Source organism: Austrofundulus limnaeus, unplaced genomic scaffold (genome assembly GCF_001266775.1).
Source record: "Austrofundulus limnaeus strain Quisiro unplaced genomic scaffold, Austrofundulus_limnaeus-1.0 Scaffold56, whole genome shotgun sequence".
In the NCBI taxonomy this organism is placed as follows: Eukaryota; Metazoa; Chordata; class Actinopteri; order Cyprinodontiformes; family Rivulidae; genus Austrofundulus; species Austrofundulus limnaeus.
This window is the reverse complement of record NW_013952458.1, coordinates 1,862,131-1,882,657: the sequence shown is the minus strand read 5'-3', so window position 1 is coordinate 1,882,657 and position 20,527 is coordinate 1,862,131. Positions and strand designations below refer to the sequence as shown.

Sequence of the window (20,527 nt, the reverse complement as noted above, 5' to 3'; positions counted from 1 at the left end):
TACATACATTATACATAAATTGACTTGGATAAGTGTTTCTAATCCTGGATTTGTTTTATTTTGTATTGTATCATTATTTGTATTGATTTTCTTCATTTTAGTATATAAAAACACCAGAATTTGCACATAAACTTTTTTATTTTTTGTGAGTTTGACGACATTTTTAAATATTAAATCCAGTTTTAAGATCAGTTTCTCAGTACTCGTTTTACTCTTATTAAAGTAAAAAAATGTTAGTGCTGCTCTTACTTGAGTGCAATCCACCCCTGCTTTACCTGGCTTCCTTAGATGGGCAGTTTTTCACCAAATCACACTTTACAGGTTACTGACTCCTCTTTGAGTTGAATGGGGACTGTTTTGCACCATTTGTACTTGTGTTTGAATTTGAGTTTATTTTGGATTGATAGAGTGTTGACTCCAACAGTTATTGGCAACGTTTTAAACAAATATCTGATCTGGCGCTAAAAACCCTGAAGAAGACTGGTGTCCTGTGTTTTTCAGATTTTAATATTCCAGCAGCTAAGGCTGAAAACGTTCAAGGTGTTTTCAACATTCAAATAAACTACCAACTATAATACCAGTGTGTATTTCTAACTAAATTATAGTATTAGCATTCTTTGAGAAAGAGTAAACATCGCATTAGAAATAAGTTTGTCATCAGTTCCCACACTGCAGAATAACAAAGCTAGAACAGCTATCCTGGGTTGAAGTTTTATCTCTGCAGGGCTCTAGCACAGACCTGCCAGGTAGAAACCATGAATCATTTCTTCCAAAACTATTACCCTTCCTCACCCCCATGCAACCCCTGGGAAATTGCTGTAAATAACAGCGTATTCTTAGTCAAGTCGTCTGGAATGCATTCTCACCATGCTTGTTATATAAGCAGCAGCTGGGAGCCTTTCAGTCTGAAGAGCCATAATCATGCCTCCAGCCAGCCAACAGAGAACCATATAACTTAGAGTGTTTGTTTACATGATGAAAGGTAAGAAAGAATCCTGTCCGCCGAGACAATCTAGCCTAATAAGTGTTGAGCTATGCATATACAGAAGTTCAGTGGGAAGAAAATATGCCCGTGTAAAGCAAATTACAGAACAATGACAGTGCCTGTTTTATCCACTTTTATCCATCAGTTCAGAGCATCCCTCAGCCGCAGGAAAAAGCAGCCTTACATCTTCTGAAATAACACCAAACAAAAGTTCACAAGTTGCAGATATTTGATTGCAAGAAGAGAAACGCTTGTGATTGAGAGCCGAGTCTGAGTGTAAGGCGAGGTTATGCTCCAGAGCCCTTTCTGCAGACAGATACAAATATATTCCTTTTCATGCATCAATCTTTCCCCTGCATGCTCATCCATGCCCCCATTATCCCTCTGACTCAGTGCAAAGGCTTTAAGAAAGTGCAGGAAGCAAAGGCACAAGCTGCTCTCCACTCTGGTGAGTACAAATTTTAGACGTCTCGCCTCTTCTGCGCAATGCCTATCTATCAGTGCTCCTGATAGGGTGGACACTGGAGCCTGTATATTCAACAGGAGTTAAAATGCTTACCAGAGCAGAAGGGCATGGGGGCGCTCCACATCCCATTAAGTTGACACGTCCGGGACGATTCTCCTTTTAACTGTCTCCCACCCAGACAGGAGTATCGAACCGTGGAACCAAATGTAAACTTATCTCCACTCAGCATGCCGTTAGGGGGAGACCCTGGAAGGCCACAATCCACGACTAGAGATGTGAGGATGATAGAAGAATAAATAGAGTGAGATAACTGATAGAGAAATCATTTTAATTCAACTTTCTGAGACTTGTATCAAGAACTAAAGACGATTCAAATTACGATTAACCCAAGAGATTCACTTGTGGCACTTAAAATTTAAGCATGATATATAAGAAAATGGTCTACAAACCTATACATTCAGGAAGGGGTTTGTCCCACTGTCCTGTAGGCTGGCAGGTAAGTACAGGTGATCCAAACAGGTAATACCCTGGGTTACAGTCATAGAAGACCACTGTGCCAAACGTAAAGTTGCCATGCTCTATTTTGCTTTGCCGAATGGAGTTGGCAGGGATACCAGGATCGGAGCAATTGACCACTACACATAGTGAGACACAAAGACACACAGAAATAGAAAGACACACAGGAAGAACGCATGTGTTATTTGGCATAAACCGGGGAGGGTCATTTCTCTTCTCCCTTTTCCCTTTTCTAGCATCTCGCCCTTGGATTTCATTTCTGAGCAATAATGTAGGGAGTAATAAGAAGGATGTGGTGAGGAGGAAGGTGATGAATGAAGCTGATGTTTAAAAGGGTAAACGCAGGCAATTAAGTGATGATGCAGTTAGGCAGATTGGTCTATATTAAATCAAGGATCCCAGCAGTGTTATGGCCTGTTATCATCATGCTGCATTTTTGGATGTAGACTATTTATTGACATTTCATTCTGTAAAGAACAGCAACTTTTGTCCAAGCTAGTGCAAACACTGAAATGTCTCATAAAAATGCCATTTTGACCATGTGTCATTCAAAACACAAGGTAAATACAGATGTAGCAAGAATTGTATAAAATATGTGGACAAAATATGTAATTAAACATACTGATGTAAACTGATTTGAAACAACACAATAAAATTTAAGAAAACAAACTTTATTCTCCCCTTGGAAACTTTAGTTTTGGATTCTGTGTTGCCTCAGTAGTTGCCTTCAAATGAAAGACTAAACTGCATATTATCATGTTTAGATTTATGGCGAATACGTGGTGGGTGGAAAAGTTCTCTTGCAGCAATAGACTGTAATGGTAAATAAAGAGAGATGTCTGGTGGTGTGAAAAAGTGGGGATAAATAAAGTTAGGGGTCAATACACTTAACTTTTCTCCCCACCTTTACACGTTGGGGGCGGATGGCTCCACTGGCGGTTGGCCTGGCACTGAGCACGTGCGGGCCCCTCCATTTCGTAACCTCGATTGCAAACAAAGCTGACCACATCATTGAGGTTGAAGCCATTTCCCACTGTACGGCCATAAATGGGACTTCCTGGGTGACCACAGCTGATGACTTAAAGGAAAAACAGAGTGAATTTGTGGATTAGTTAGAGTACTAATACAAGGGACAATTGTGATTGATTTTTATTATTAAAATTAAACCTTTTGAAAGCAAAATAAAGCTTTTATTTGATTCAAAGGTAGAAGGAGGAAACGTTCATTACCATCATGTTAACGGAGATGATATTTAACAGCATTATACAGTATTTTTTACATGCATTACCAAGTTTTTTTTATTTATTCATATTGATCTTCATTCACTGATTATGAACACATACACATGCACNGGGGGATCTTGATCACTATTTGCTTACTAAAAAAAACATGACGGAAGCTACCGGATTCTTTATGGCATTTTTATTTTAAAACTCTTCCTGACAGCGGGCTGGTTAAATAGAAAGTTGTCTGTAAGTGCTCCAACGCTGAACTGTCTTACCGCCAGAGTGGTTCTGAAATATCACTTCAAACCACCGTAACAAACAGAAAAAGGGTTCTGCAGACAAGACTGTTCAGTGTGTGGGACAAAAATGGAAAAAAAAATAGCACATGCTTGCTTTGCCTTATTTGTTTAAAGATTTTGAAAATGCAATTCACTTTTTTAAAAATCTAAAACAGGTACCTGAGAAATGATATAAATATCTTTGAGTCATAATTTCATTTTGATTAAAAATTCAAGGATGTTTATTGTAATTCCAAATGAGTATATGAGGAACGACAGAGAGATTCAGTGGTCCCAGTTGTCAGCACTGAAAAAAGCACAATAGGCAATAACAGATAAACAATAAGGACATAAAAAGATAAACACCATTTAAAAATGGTAATAGTGTGTCACACATGGTGTTTATTACAAATGAATTCACATTCAGCCATAGTAGCACAGTAGTTTAAAAATAAAAATAAGTGAGATTAATCGCGATTAAAATTTTTCTTTTATACCCATCACTAAAAATCCTAAATACTCACAGATGCAACATAACACATCTAAATCTGACCACTGGTTCTTGTAGCTCTCTAAAACAAGACTCAAATATCTTCAATCATGTCTGTATTTTGGCTGAAAAACCACAACGAGCACAAATTCAGGCCAAATATCTCCATTCTGCCTTTGCTACAGCCACTCATAAATATTCATAAGACTGACAGATGATTTAGAGGACAAAGCTGGGATTCCAATTTAAGGTCATTATTTCGGAAATTGCCATATTTAGTGTTAGCACTTAGTGCCCTCTGTTTGTCATTGTGAGTCATAATTATTCATCTTGTTAACTTCATTCGCAGGAACTTTAAAGTGTATGTGTGATGTTTGCACAAATAGGCGTCCCACAGCTACTGCCAGACCCCCTCTACAATACACCGCTCACACCGTTCAGTTTGGAATTTACTGGGGAGGAGAAAAAAAATTTAGAATCACCGGGTGGTAAAACATTGAAGTGGGAAGGAGAAGAGAGGAAGAACGGGCACAAGAGGAGAAAAAGGTGGCGAGAGCCGAGCTGAGAAAATGAAGGCAGGACACGACGAGAGAGCAAAGGCAGTTGATCTGCATGAATCAGAAGTTTGTTTACACGCCGAAGACAACCAGCCATCTAACACTGCCAGCATACCCCGTGGCTGCAGACGCACACGTATTTCGAACACATTTCATGGTCTCATCATCATTCTGTGTTTGTGTCTGAAAACAAGAGCTTCTCATCTCCATAATTACAGTATAATTTGGCTGTAAAATGATTTCCCTCAATAACTCCTGCATGAATAACCTCAATAAAAAGCAGCACAGCATTGAGACACACCCCAATGCGCCAAGTGATGCATACACCATCCTGGCCACAGAGGCACAGATGCGTGGCCTCCAAAATCTCTAATACAGCCCCACAAAAGCCTGCTATTAAGTCCTCATATTTAACAGTCTGCTTTGTTTTTGAGTCGTATGAACAAAAACAAAAAGCCTCCATCTACCATAGTGTAGTCTCTGTCTTCCTTCCATTGTCTCAATTTAGTCAACGACTGGGCTGTCACTTTTTGGGGAGAGAGGCCTGTAATTGGCCTCGTAAGCACCTCAACAGTGCCCTGCGTGTGGCCAAAAGAAATTCATGACACTCACAGTGGCTGACCAATTTTAGAAAATGTTCACAGTAGCCTGGACACGTCAGAGCCTTCTGTTGTGTCCTCAAGCTCTGATAATAATCTCACCCGGGCCAGTATGACAGATTTGTCCCTTTGGTCTTTTGAGACTGTTGGTGTGGATCTGCAGATCCTTGCCACCATTGGTTGCACATTCAACAAAAGAGGCCATTGTAGAATGCAAACTAGACGCATCAAATGAAGTCAAGAGCATTTTGGTATGGCATTTCTACCCAAAACAACAACAAATAAAAAGTCTTGTGAATATTTTGGTGCAATGCTACAATTTAAAACCACTGCTCATACTTTTTGCAACAATTCCCATTGATATCTCAGACTTGCCACTATGATGAATAATTAGTCTAACTAGACATGGGTTTTTACGATGTAAAAACAAGTGTGTATTGCCTTGTAGCATGCCTTTGTCAGCAGCAGTGGACTTGCAGAATGAGCTTTGAGCAAGTTCAAATGTGATTTCTATACCAGCTTGTGCTTGTCAAGTCAGCAGGTGTTTGTAATCAGGGTAATTGTATGACAATATGAAGTTTGAAGTTTGTTAAAGTTGCTGTAGCTAGGTTTTGAACCTTGATCTCCCACATGAAAGTCCATGGCATTAACCATGAGACCACTGGAGCTGTGTGAAAACATAGTCCCAGTGTTTTTGTTATTTTTTTTCCTGTATGTAGAAAGAGGCAACATTGCCAATGACTATCGTTGACACAAAACTGCAATATATTACAACAATAAAGCAATATAATGTAAGATGCTTACAAGACAAAATTATAGTAAAACATCAACATACAAAGAAATTTGTGTTGTGATCACTGAAGGACTGAGTTTAAATATTATTGAAGTATGGTGCAGTACCAAGCTGAGCACATAAATCAGGGGCAGTATTGGACCAATACAAGGCTCTATTGACACACATCAAAAAAGTTTAAAAAATATTGTTTCAAAAACCATAAGTTGTATAGGCATCAAAAAGCATAGCCTGCATTCGGCCAGGAGCTTTACAGATACAAATTACAATGGCAGTATGTAGGAGGAGAAGCGTGCCGAAATAGAGGATGACTAGGATGGGGAACGAATCACAATAGTGTGCACTGCATTGGCAATGCACACTGATTAAGCAAACAACATACTCTGCTCCAGATTTTGGTTAAGAAACTAAACAAACAAAATGAATTCCAAATTTTCACAGGGGTTAAGATCTCAAAGTATTGGCGAATTGTGAAAAAACACAAATATTAGATATTTGGGTGACATCTTAATGCAAAAAGAACCAATCAGAAACACACACACATGAAACCATTAGCAGCTGCACGCCACACAGCACTGTTAGAAGGCAGAAATGCTGCCATCTGGGTGGAGCATGGGCACAGAGCATGCATCACGTACTGTGTTTTTTTTTTTTTTGTGGAATTGAATTTACTTTGTTATTTATCTTATAAACTTTATAAGTGATGTTGATCTTAGTAATTTAGCTTGAAAACTCACCAAAAAGCACAAGAGAAAAATAAATTGACATTCCTTACAATGAGCTCCACTGTATTGTATTCCTAATTTCTGCTAGTAGTTAGGTTACATGAAAAAATTTGCACAAGACTGAGTCTGCGAACTGTGAGATGCAACTTTGTGGGGTTTCACTATAGCAAAATGTTAAAATTAGTTTAGAAGTTTGTACGTTTTTAAAACAAATGAAGTTCACAGCACTTCACAAAAAACACACACGTTAGCTTACTTACAGTGAAGTTTAGCTTACTTACAGCTAAGCTTTGACTAGACAACAAAGATGTTTTTAATTAATGATATGCTGGATCACATCATATCCAAGGCCAAACTGTGATTTAGACTTCCACCATTGACTGATTCTGCTTCATCCATTAAAAAAAGTCTTGTCAATACACTTCAGTGTGTTTTCATTCCATTTTCAAGGCAGTTAAACTTCGATTTGAGTCGCTCTCCTCCTTTGTTATTGACGAAAACTGTGCTAAGCTTCACAGCAAGGAGGGTGATTGGATTTTATCACGTTACACTTGCTACATTACAGAGTTTTGACGAGGGACTAGAAGACTGTTGGCCTTACTTTGGTATTCAAAATGACTGGAAAACATTATCACACCAAATACCTAAAACATGAGGTGTTGATCGTATATCTCCAAAGTGATTTATGAGTTGTTTCAAATTGACTCTTTAGCAACAAAGGGAAACACAGTAATCAAAATTTAAACAAATAATGGAGCTTTTTGTCAAACTGTGCTTACAATCCTCTCCAAACAATTAAAGTTGCACATTATTTTTTGAAAATAATTTTTACTGAACCGGTTGTAGATCATCAAATTAACATAAACATGTTAGGGTTATCTCATCTCACAGTGACTAACTTTTCTCACGTAGGCAACGATTAAACAGAAGTTCAGAGCCGTGACGAGTAAACGTGAGTTTGTGCGATGTTCTTACGTGTGCAGATGGGCAAATGACCGGACCACTGGTTGTCTTGGAGACAGATCCGGACGGACGAGCCTATGAGCCGGTAGCCAGGCAGACACTGGTACACGACTGTGTCGCGGTACCCAAAGTTCTCCCCGATCACTTGGCCGTTTACGATGCCCTCTGGGATTCCACAGTGACCAGCTGAGAGAGAAACACAAATATTAATTCAGTGTATTTATATTTCGCTCTGATGCAGCAGGACCTTTAGAACACTGAACCAATTTCTCGCATATTTGGGCTTTTTTGCTTTCTTGGTTTTCCATCGTTTGCAATGACAAAACAGAAAAAAACTTGCTGTTTCACAAAAAACTTTTTTTTCATCTTAAAAACAACTGGGGCTATTTTTGCAGGCAAATGTATTTAATACAGTACATTCATAAATAAATATGTGCAAATGCAATTTAATTTATATCTGTTTTTCTGAATTGCTGAATGTTGCAACTATTATTTGGAGGCATTTAAGTTAGCAGGTTATACTTTCTACATTGTTCTGTATAGGTTTGACAGTAAGTAAATTAATTGTATAGCACTTAGTGCGTAAGAAGTGGCTTATAATTGTTGTTTTATAGTGTTTACAACCCAACTACTTTGAAAAAAGTAGTCTTACTGTAAGTGCAACTAAAGCCTTAAATTTTTAATCATACGAGCACCATGAAAACAAATTTAATATGCATATAAAGTATTGTTTTTTATTATAAAACATCAGCTTTTTCAAATAAAACGTTTTTTTTGATCAGCAAATAAAAAGTTTCTGTTACAAAGTAAATTATGACTCAGTTATTCCTTAAACTCTTTGACAACATCTTCCATTTCCAAATGAAGATGTATCATATTTGTACTCCTAACGAGCCCAGGTCGGTAAAAAAAATAAACAAAAAGCTCAGCAAACAGCATTTGGGGTTCTCTTTACTCCCTGAACAGATTCATTCACAAAGGCCTGATTGATGCACAGTGCTAACACAAGACGCTTTAAAAGCCATTTCACAAAGTCAAAAGGGAGTGTGTATTTTCTGCTCACAGAGATTTTTGGATTGAGTATTGATTTTGTTCTTTACAGTAGATAAAACCTTCACTGCATCCCTGATGTCAGCAAAAGCTAACAATTTAAACACAGCCAGGGAAGGCGAACGGAACAAGAAGAGAAAAAAAAAGGGTTACTTCATGTTAACTTTGTCATCGGACGTTGTGGGGGGAATGCAATTTTGATTTCTTGAATATGATGCAGAGTGACGGAAATCAACCGCAATCAACAGCCACAAACAAGGGTTGCCGATTAAAATTTGATACAAGTAAATGATCACATCATCCTGATAATGAAGAACAGAATAACATAAAAATTGCAACATGTTGCAAACATCAACTTTAAATTGCACTTAGGACTGAAAAGACAATAAAGGCTGGTCAAGAATCCCAAACAAGACAATTTAGTGTACATGTATAGTATATTAAACAGAGCTGCTGTTCATGGCCTCTTTTTTTTGACAAGACTATGCCTCATTGTCAGTTTAGTTTCTGTTTCATTAAAAATATTCGAGTGTAAGCTGCATTTCTCCCCACCTGTGAAGTATTTTGGCAGGCCTTACAAAAGCTTCATTGAGAAATGGCAGCTTGTTGTCATAACATGTTACCTCTAGCTGCCACCCTGACAGAGGAAAAGTTACTGGTTCTGTGTGATTTATATAAATATATAAATACAATTCTGAATTAGTTTAGCACACAGCTGAAGCTCACTGTATGGGGTTTCCTGTGAGGTGAAGGAGGTCGAAGAGGAGCAGCTGTGAAGGCGGGTATGAGGTGTAGGGCACTGACCTTCCTTTGGTGCCTGTCCTCATTAGATTGACGTGAACCACATCTTTCCTGCCCCCCCCCCCCCCCCATGTAATGGTAGTGTGTTTTATTGCATGTATGTGTTTTTTCTGGTGTATGTTGGACATCCTGAGCCTTTAATTTAAGTGTAAAAACAGCAGCTATACTATAAAAATCCATAGTGTACAGTGTAAAATAGTACAAAGATGAGTTTTTCTGTTGCTACGCACCTAAACATCGTGTTTCTGTTCCGCTCCAAAGCCCAGATGACAGGCACTCTCTGACAGCTGACCCCACCAGCATGAAGCCAGCATCGCAGGTAAAGATGGCTGTAGCCCCAAATGTTGTCTGAGTACCAATCTTCTTCCCGTTGGGAGGAGAAGGCAGCTCGCCGCAGGAGATGACTGTAACACATGGTTGGACACAAGCAATTTAAAAATCAGCTGTGAGCCAGTTTAGCGCCGGGTTAATTAGAGGAGCTGTTCATTTCAGTGAGAAACGCCACAGATCGTGGCAGGCTGAGCAGCTGCAGGCACATTTAGTGGCCACGGCTTTTCTCCCTCCTCTTCCCCCTGAATTGCCTTGAGAGGAAAATACCTGTAAATATCCAAGTGCCTTAATATTCCATGAGGGAGGGAAAAAGCAGTGATTCAAAATGTCAAGGAATCCCAAGAAGAAAGAGCTTGAATGACAGGTAAAATGTCAACTCTTTGAGGTTACGTGTAAGACTGAAAGAATAAAAGTTTCACCTTGAATGATGACTGTGTCATCTTTAGAAAGCATCAAATTAGCAAAAAAAAAAATACAATAAAATATTTAAAAATGACAAGAGATACACCTACTTTTTTCATTTTTTTCCAGATCAAAAAAATTTGAGTTGAGTTTCAAGACTTTGAGCTGTGTTTGGAATCATACTGACTCTAAACACATGATCCATAACGCTAAAATTAAGACAACTGCAACTTTCTGACTTCTAAACTGGTTCAGATTTACACAGTTTGTGCAGTAATCCAAATTCTCACTCCTACACTGAACACATCTAAAATGTGTTTGAAGTCTGTCCAAATGCCAAAACATAGACTTAAAGGGGCAATATCATGTGTTTCCAGGGCATACATTTAAATACTATACCATAATAAAGTATCTGTCACCTTTAGTTGTTATTAAAATGCTTTTTTATGTTTAAATAGAAAATAAACATATCTTCTCATCACTTCCTCTTCTACACACCTTGAAATTGGCCTCTGTCTCTTTAAGAAATGCCTTCCGCTTCTGTCCCACCCATTTCAGCGTGGGGGTGGGGTGGGGAGGTGGTGGTTAGCGCGCTATGATGCAATTTACTTGACATCTGAAAATACATTTCCTCAAAGATATTTTGAATTTGAAAAGAGCTTCACTGAGTGAGAAGTAGTGTTAGGAGCTCAGCAGACAGTTTCAGTTTCACTTTCAGTTTCACCCATTGTTTGCTTTGTTACTGCCCAGAGCCTGCAGAAGTCATGGGCGGGGTGTGCGGGGCGGGGGGTGGGGAGGTGAGTTCCGTGATGAGGAAGCTCGGCTTGGAGACACATCCCAGAAGTGGAGATGGTCCCAAAAGTTGGTTCTAGTCCCAACCTGTCGTTTTTGCTTCCCTGCCTGCTGCCTCAGGACACTACAGGATTTCTCCAACATGCATGAATGAGTCAAAGTAAGACTTTTGGGCATGTTTTTGATATGACATTATAACATGATAAAAAACTCAAAAAAGTTGATTTTACATGATATAGCCCCTTTAAGGCATCTGATAGAGTTTCAACATTTCACCGTTTGCTTCATCTGCAGACTTCTCAGCAGGACTTGCTCACAGTTTGTTGTAAAATCAGTGATTTACTGTGTTTTAAAACAACAAGGCATCCCAAATGTGGAAAAAAATATTTGCAAGTTTATGGTTGCTTTTCAATAAAACATCTGCATTAAATAAAACACTTAGCTTTTTTTTCCTAAGATGCAGTTATTGCAATAAATAAATTGAAGCATTAGTTCAGATCTTTTAAAGATGGATTGTGTGGGAAGGTTATGAACAATTAACATATTACCTGTTGTAAATGAGCTTAAAAGCTAGCTAACATTCTGCAAACATACTGCATGTTTCTTTGCTTTTTTTTTTTTACATCTGATGAAATCACACACTCGGGGATTTTAGTGCCTCAGGGTGAAAATTGTCATTTTGTCATTGACTGGACATAAAACATGTATTTTGCCACCATCATGTCACACTGCAGTTTTTAGACAACTATTCTGACATTTCAAGTTTGTCCTTTTAGGGTGACAGGTAAAGAATGAAACTCACCTGTCAGTCAAATTTCTACATCATTAATAATGTATAAAAAAGAAATTTTAACAGATTTTACATTATTTCTTATAGTAAACGTCTCTATATAGCACACAATGCAAAATAAATAGATTTTGGAAAAAAAAAACTTAAAAACTAGCTTGCTCATCACTTGTCCATGGCCTATCACACTGGTTTTGTTATTTTTATTGTCTTATCACAGTCCTACTCACCCTGGCAGTGCGGCCTCTCGTTCTTCCAGCTCCACACCCCATTGGCTAAGCACTGGATGTGGGCGGGGCCTAATCTGTAGTATCCCGGGTCGCAGGTGAACACAATGCGAGTTCTGTACTCGTAATGAGATCCGTTGACTATCCTCCATCGGCCGTGCTCCAGCGAAAAGGACCCGATGCTCGGACATACGACAACTAAAGCAACGGAGGGAGAGTGAAGAGACAAAAAGAGCTTTATGAAATCTAACCCTGGAAAAATAAGTCCCATTTTAAAATCAAGACAGTAAATAAGAGTGAAGCTAAAAAAGTTCATAGAACCGTGCTGCTTGTGTAACTTTAAAAAAAAATGCCTATTTATCGCATGTATAAATGTCTAAATCTGGTATATTGTTGCATAGTTTGCACCAATACCCAAGTGTGTCACCAACCAGAGCATCTTGGGATTTTATTGTGGTTGCTCCATGTTCCGTCAGGCTGACAGATGGCTGATGTCAGTTCTTTACTGGAGAGCCTGTACCCGTCGTTGCAAAAATAGGAAACTCTCGTTCCCACAGAGTAGTCAGCCGTTAGCACCCCGCCATTTATAGGAGCCTTGGGTGGCCCACATGAGACAGCTAAGGAGAGGAGAGAGAGAGATGCACGCCGACTGAGATGACAACAAGCAAACAAAATGTCAGCGAGTGCGGGTAGGTTTTTGTACCATTAAATATTTCTGGAGATTCAAACAGACTTATTAATATGCATGATCGTTTACAAGATCAACAATGTAGTGAACCAACTAAAAATATGCAAAAAAGGAAACTTTGATCACAACTTCAAACCATTACTCATAAAATACGTCCACGCTGCAGAACTTTGGCCATCGGTGCTTTAAATAGATTGTGAATTTACACAGCTTTGACAATTTGCATTGCATTCTTCATTTGACTATCAATAGTGGCTGTTAAAAGTTGTTTTCACTCATAAAAAAAAGGGAAATGAAAGAGAAAGCAACAATAATCACCCGATTAATTGACGATAAATGCATCTATTTTGACAGCTTTATCAATTAGCTACAGTTGAGGTCAGTGAAGACGTTTCATCCTAACTTTCCTCTTGATTAAAACTATTTTAAATTTCACAGCAGGTTCGGATTTAGTTTTATAAGGATTAAAAAGAAAGGAAAAAAATACTGCAGCCTTGTAATGCAATACAGCAAAACGGAACAGAATCCAGATGACAAAGACAAAAATAATTGAAAATATTTAATAAAACTGAACATTTAACATTAAAAAAATCAGAAAGTTTAACCAGAATTCATTCTCCAGATTACTGTAGTAAGCCATAGTAACACATAACTTTAATAGAATTTAGTGATAACTATACATAAATTCCAACACACCTTGACAGGCGGGGACTGGCGAGTCCCAGGCATGGTATCCCAGGAGAGTGCGGCGGCAGGTTGCTGTGGCGTTGCCTATGAGGCGGTAACCGCGGTCACAAGCCCACCGCACCACGCTGTTGACGTGACCTCCAGTCTGGGAAGATATGGAGCCGTGGAGGGGGGAGTCTGGGGTGGAGCAGTACAGGGCTGCAGAGAGAGAAGAAAAAAAAAAAAGAAAAATAAAGATTATAAAAGCAAAGAAAAAGAGTGTTAGAAAAAAGAAAACTTAGATAATAGAACCTTCATGCTGCAAAGGTATAAAATCTAACTGCAACCTTTATAAAAAGAAGAAAATTTGGAAAAAAATATTGCTTTTTACAGGTTAACATTTATAAAAAGCAACAAGTTTTATAGATTCCAAATAATAGGCTAAAAAACTTTTCCCGGCGTAGCTTTTCTATTGAACCATAAGTGTGCACCAGCAGAGGCAAAGCCAAAGTGCAACGAATACGCCGCTAACAAAGTCATCAACGGCTGGAAGAAATTTTAGGAAATAATCCTACCACAAGAAACATTAATTTTCTTTTCCAGACAATATTGGCATCTGGATGCAGAAGTCCTGCCAGCAACCTGGCAGAGAGTTCAGTAACTGTCAAAATTTGCAGTTAATCCTCTTTTTGCCTTTTTATGAATAGCAAAGTAAAGGTTCTTAAAGTATAATGTCAATGTGTATATTAATAACTTCCAGTAATTACATCATGTGCCTCAGTCACGTTAAAAAAAAAAGACGTACTCAAGTTCTTTACAGGATTTGGTTCTTAGAGATACGCCTGTTTTATGTGTTCCTGAATCTGTGTTGGCTCTTTGAATAAAAAGAAACTGGTGCCACTTAGCTGTGAGTACTTTGTTCCTCTTAGTTTGAGTACAAAGAATGAGTGTCAGCGGGGTTTTTGTAAGGCAAATTCTAATTAAGACGCTCTCACACGATTTTATTTTAAACGCCCCAAAAGTTAAAATCGGTACATACGGTGAAGCGGCCGCCTGACAATAACTTATCAGATCCAATCTCCATCCTTTCTCCCTGCGGCAGGTTTCGCGCTGATAGCATTAACCTGCTGATTTCAATTACACTTCAATTCTTTTTTTTTTCTTTTTTTGTGCTGAAAGGATAACTCGGTGTGTAAAAATGACCAAGCTATCAAGAGGGAGTGATATTTTAACAGAAGAGCTACATTTTCTCCTTAATTTTGAAGTCCGTCAACATTGTGATCTTGCACAAGAAGAAGTGGGCCGTCATTGCCCTGATTTTGGAGGTTAAACATATTCCAGCGCAGGGACGGGGATTTTAATACAACACACAGTATGTTTAACTCTTCTCGTCGATGCTCTCATTAATCACGTCCACCGAAGAAGGTTACCGAGCGTCATGAGAGGCTTTTCAGTTACTCTTCAGCGTATAATACATCATACAGTGCAGTGGTGCTTTAAAGGTTAAAGAAGCAGCCTTTCTGACTAGAAACTGTGGAGTGAATGAGCAAACTGAGCAGGTAAAATTGTCTCCTTGTCTCCAACTATCAAACATGTCCTTGAATAAAACACTCATGGCTCATTACACAACAGTTTGAAGTCAGGCTCAGCAGGCCCAGGTGCAGGATTGTTCAAATGTAAAGTTGGCTGTAAAACGCCATCTGTAGTCATCAAGCTTTCCTAGGACAGATCCATTTTAAAGGGACAGTTTAGATATTTTCAAGTGGAGTTCTGTGGAAAGGTTTTGGAATATTATTATCTTACCTGTTGAAGATAGATATTTGAAAAAATTCAGTTTGATGAATTATTAGTGTTGATCATATTGCATATCATAGTAAAGGTAGTGGTGCTAAATAGGGGCCATAAAGTTTGTTTAAAAGAAAAAAATAAAACTGAAAGAAAAAAAAAGGAAACTTATGTATATATAAGAAACTAAAAAATAAAAAGATTTGAAACTGAACAAAAAAAAGTGTCAATCATGATTCCACACCTACTGTCATCTGAGGCCCCGCCCCTAAAACAGGTCAAGAAGTTCGAAACTGAAAAAAAATTAAATAAATAAATAATAAAACTGAAAAAAATAGAATATGAGTTGCTCTGAACTTTTTTTTTTGTTTCAAAAAATTCATAACATAAATAAATAATTAACAAACTTTATGGCCCCATGACAGATGTTTTTTTTTAAATTAGTGCTTGTTTGAACCATTTAGAATTCTTTAGAGGATAGACTTGTTATAAGACGGCGCTAAAGTATTTTGCTCCTGGCCCCAGTTTGACTTCATATTAGCTCGTCATTCAAGTTTCTCTCCAAATTGAAATCATTTAAAGACCTGTCTTCGGCAAGTTAGATATTAACTGTTCATAACCTTTCTATACAACCCCACTTCAAAAGATCTGAACCATCCTATTAAGGACGAACCCATAATGCATTTCAGTGAGCTGTTTAGGGAGACAGACAGAAGTCTTGCTGGAAGATAGGCTTAAGATGAACATTTTTTTTGTTATTGCTACACAAATTTCTACTAACAAATTCAACATATGTCACATCTTTAAAGAAACGATGTCAACACTGTTTTCATGATTTTATAAAGTTTATTAAATGAAGAATGCATTTCCAGTTCTTCTGTCTGTCTCTTTTTACCTTTATCTGTATTTTCATGCATTATATTATGAAATAGTAGTAAAGTTGGGATACATACTTTGGTACTCACCAACATAGCGAATTTTGAAGCCCTTCTTGTTGGTGCCATGGTCAGAGGACCAGCGGACTAGAAACTGGTGCCCAGAGGTTGTGATGTTAAAGGGTGTGGGCAGGTCACCGCTCAGAGTCGCCAGAGTTGGACTGTTGGGGGTGGGGCCTGAGAGAGAGAGGATGAAAAAAAGGTGCAAGAAAAACAACAAGAGTGACAAAAAAATAAATAAATGAAAGAGTGGAAATGTCATTGGTTTGCTGCTCTTCCAACCTAAAATTGGCATTAAAAGTGCTCAAACGTGGTTCTGACAAAATCTGCTTTCATTTCTGTTTTGTTTTGAATTTTGTTCTGTTACCGTCAAAAATCTCCAGCACATCGAATTCTCTCTCCGTGTGGAAGCTCTCAAAGGTTATGGTGACATTGTAGCCCTTTTCCACGTTTACGCTCCATGAGCACATTTGGAGGTTGGGGTAGCTTTCTGGCCAGCCTGGGCTCAGGATGACACCCGATGAGTCATATCGCACGTCGTGGGCAGGACACTGAACTGGAAGGGCGAGAAAAGAAGTGAAGGTGAAGCTACGTCAGGTGAGCGCACACTGTTGTCTTCAAAGCTGTCAGAATCCATTCCTGGAAATCTTAATTAGCACCTTGGCATATTGGAGGCGGAGCATCCATCTGTAGCCTCTCTCCTAAGCGACAGGTTAGAATCTCGCTGCCAACCAATGAGAATCCAGGATGGCATTTGTATCTGATGATGTCACCTGGAGGCACACAATCAATAACAGGGAAATACTTTAAATAAAAAATAAACAGGTTGGTGAAGCTGAGGCATTAAATTCCACTAAAATGTGTAAACAATCTAGAGATTTGAGTTTTTTTTTTAAAATTTCAACCCACTGCATCTTGTTCAATACTGTATAACAGGGCTATTCAAGTGGTGGCCCACAGGCCAGATGTCATTTCCCTTCAGACAGTTGATGATAACTTAATTTAATAACAACAATAAATAAATCATTTTAAATAAATTGTAAATTTTAAGTGTCCCCCCAAACAATTTAGCTGAATACCCCTGCTGTATAAATAACTATACTTAAATGTGAAAATAATTTGTTCCTTTTTTTTTATCAAAACTGACATTTAGAAAATTTCTTACATACAAATGTTCTCAGGCAGCTACAGCAAAATCAGAGAATTCTGTAGTTACATGACCCACATGGCCTCAAAAATTTCTGAAAGCTGCTGACAGTAAATGCAGTTGGTTAATGCTTTTTTCAAATCTAATGCTGCCTTTAAAAAAATCAAATAAATGGATTCCAGAAAGTTTGAATCACTCCCACAGAAAATAAATAAATAAATAAATAAATAAATATTATAAATTGTGTTGTCTGTCAAGTGAACMGTGTTCGCTCTTTTTGAAAGTTCTTTAAAAAACCCAAGCTTGGAGAAATTTTTAGAGTATAAATCTGACTAGATAGATAAACTAACTGCTGGTGTAAATTTACCATATTTAAAAGCCCTTCAAATTTCACATTACAAAGTTATTCCTGCAGAAACAAATCATTCCTGTTGGAAGTGCTCCAAGCTGCTGGATGTGCTACAGCGAGCTGATGCTGCTTTTTTGTGCCAGCACATAACAGAAGAAGCCTGTATAATAACTGCTCAATGTTAAAGTTTTTACCTGTTTGGTCTCTTACAACAAATGAAATCTTAGAACCCATAGTTAGGCTCTACAACAGGGCCTACAAAATTCATAAAAAACTTCCTGGTAGGACTCATCACTGTACAGTTCTTTCATTGTCTGATGCCTTGACTTTTCAGAATGTGATTATGTGTGTTATGTTTTGTATAGTGGTATTAATGTTATTTTTTCAGATCTTCCAAGGTGCCAATTATGGAACTCTCTGTGCATTGCTGCCCAAATCAAATTCTGGAAGTGGTCATTCAACTAGATCTGTTACAAAAGGACAACTGATATTACCAACTTTGAAAAACTGTTACGGCCAGAGGTCWTTCTTCTATGTTTATACTAAAGCATGGAATGACATTCCTCAAAACATAAAGTCCATTTCAAAACTACAGCCCTTTAAGAAGAATCTTGTCTGCCATCTGCTGGACACTTTTTGTTGTGCTCATATTTAGACATCCTATTTTGCAAATGCTGCCTTCCTGAAATTTGGTATGCTTGTTTGTCTTTGTGTCTATGGTGTATAATGATGTGATCGTGATGCTGTATTTCTGAGTGTTTTATGTGCTGCAGAACAGGAACCTGCTGTAAAACAGCAATTATGCTGAGTCAGGCTTGATTTTTAGTAATCTTTTCCTGTTAAATCAATAAATCAAATCAAATCAAATCATTCAAAGTAATTAAAGTTGTTTTAAGACGTTAAAAATCAACTTTGGTTCTGGTTTCACTCTGACTAACCATCAAGAAAATCAGAATAAAATGCTATTTCTCCAAACTCAGGTTATTTAAAGAGACATTAAATGCTCATAACCTCATTTTAAAAGAGCTTAACTGTAAAGACAAAATAATAATAATAATAAATAAATACAAAAGAACCCACTAACACAAATGTAAACCACTAAGCATGTTGTGTTTTAGCTGCATTTTTTGAGGAGTGGAGGATTTGTGTTATCTTACTGGCGACCAGAAAGTCTCAAGTTTCCAGTTTGTATGTCAGATTGACCCGTCAGGAGCCTGACAGGTAGACAGACAGCTCACCTATCTCCAACTCGCCGTCCTCCATCAGTATGTCAGCGTTGGGCACTTCTGGAGGAGGCTGGCAAACCCTTAATTGGTAGGCTTGGAGCACAGACGCAGCACCGGAGAGGAGAGAGGACAAGGAGAGAGATATTTTAAACTAAAGTGTGAAATATAAGGGAGTGTGATCTGTACACCACGAGATAGTTTGGAAGTTAGAAAAAGATAAAGCCATCATTAAAGTTAACCCATCTCTAATGAAAATGCAATGCCCCCTCACACAGCTGCAGCATGAGAAACCTCAGAGAAACACACACACACACACACACACACACACACACACACACACGAAATAATTTGATTTCTAATCGCAGTTGTATCAGTTTAACCCAAGTTTTTTTCCCCTCAGGTTCAGATGGTCAGGTCAGAGAAGAAGCCTCAAAAATAATAAAAAAAAAAAATACAAAACAACAGAGCAGCCTCACAGATACAGCACTGCCCCAACTCATAAAAAGGAACGAACTTCACAGCTACTGAGCTGAAGGCTGTAATCAATATTACTGCATGAGCGTAGATCACTCGCTAACAGAGGGAGCGGATGGAAACATAGACTGAAAGACGGACGGATGGACGGAGAGAGAGAGGAGGACGAGAGGGGGAGTGTGGGCTGAGGGCTATAAGTCAGGATGAAATTGACTATGAAAATGAGACCTGCCAATAGTATCTGCTGCTCTCATGCATATCAAAGCCCTGTGGTGTGTGTGTCAGTACATCAGAATGTGTGCATGTTTGTGAGCTTCTGTGCATGAGGAGAAGATCACTGTAAGCAGTCATTGATCTCACTAAGCTCCAAGACTTCTTTTTTTTCTCCATCCGTTTTTTTTTTGCCATCTTCACATTCACGTCACATCTGCTTTCTCAGAGCCTCACATCCGTGACAACCTCATACACCGCTGCATGTCTTTACGGGCGCACTGGCATTCAGAATCCTGACCCAAAGACAAATAAACAAAAGGACAACGACAACAATAAATATCCCCAACAGTGTATCGATGCTACTTTTGGGGGGGTTTCTTTGGCATTTCAATTTAAATTTGCACTTTTACCAGCCGCCTCTGATGCAAACGATGACATTCTGGATTTCAGTCAGGTCACCGAAGGACTCAGAGGAGGAATTGTGGAAACATCTTGTATTTTCACAGTTTTCCCCCCCCTCAAATAAATCGTCTCTGCAGCTCATTGAGAATAAAAATAAAACAAAATGGTTCAGTTTCTCTCAAATTATTTTTAAAAGAACTGTCAAAAACCAAAGTCTTCACAGCTACACTATGTGGTAAATGTATTACAGATTTAGCTTTAAACAAAAAAAAATGTTAAACTTATTTGAAGCCATGTTAAGTTAAGCTTTATTTAGGTATGAGAGTCTGGTGAAAATCTTGGAAAACTAACATAAGCTTGATGTAAATGTCAACCTCAGCTTGATGCAGCAATGAGTTCATGGAGTTCTTAGAAAAGCTTATTAGTTAATTAAAATAGTAACACAATAAAACCATAGATTTTGGGCAAAATACAGCTTTTCTGATTAAGCATTTTGACAAAGTGCAACTTAATCCTAAYGCAATAAAGAAAACAGACCATGTCTGCTCATGTTAAACAAATTTGTGTAAAAAGAGACCTGGCAACAAGAAACCTTCAACTTTTGAGTGAAATATGTCTAAATCTGAATTTTTTGTTTCCAAAATCTATATATATA

The 20,527-nt window shown here is 38.1% G+C and overlaps 1 protein-coding gene across 1 annotated transcript in view; it reads right to left on the bottom strand.

The window, feature by feature from the left end:
• The window catches only part of LOC106518148 (CUB and sushi domain-containing protein 3), a gene marked incomplete at its 5' end in the record, with an annotated part of 99,630 nt that overhangs the window by 26,871 nt on the left and 52,232 nt on the right, over nucleotides 1-20,527 (bottom strand). Inside the window, 12 exon segments of the mRNA XM_014009280.1 lie at nucleotides 1,545-1,718; nucleotides 1,901-2,086; nucleotides 2,860-3,045; nucleotides 7,611-7,784; nucleotides 9,680-9,853; nucleotides 11,991-12,185; nucleotides 12,419-12,604; nucleotides 13,372-13,560; nucleotides 16,080-16,238; nucleotides 16,429-16,617; nucleotides 16,721-16,834; nucleotides 18,796-18,876. Coding sequence (XP_013864734.1) covers nucleotides 1,545-1,718; nucleotides 1,901-2,086; nucleotides 2,860-3,045; nucleotides 7,611-7,784; nucleotides 9,680-9,853; nucleotides 11,991-12,185; nucleotides 12,419-12,604; nucleotides 13,372-13,560; nucleotides 16,080-16,238; nucleotides 16,429-16,617; nucleotides 16,721-16,834; nucleotides 18,796-18,876 — 2,007 coding nt within the window.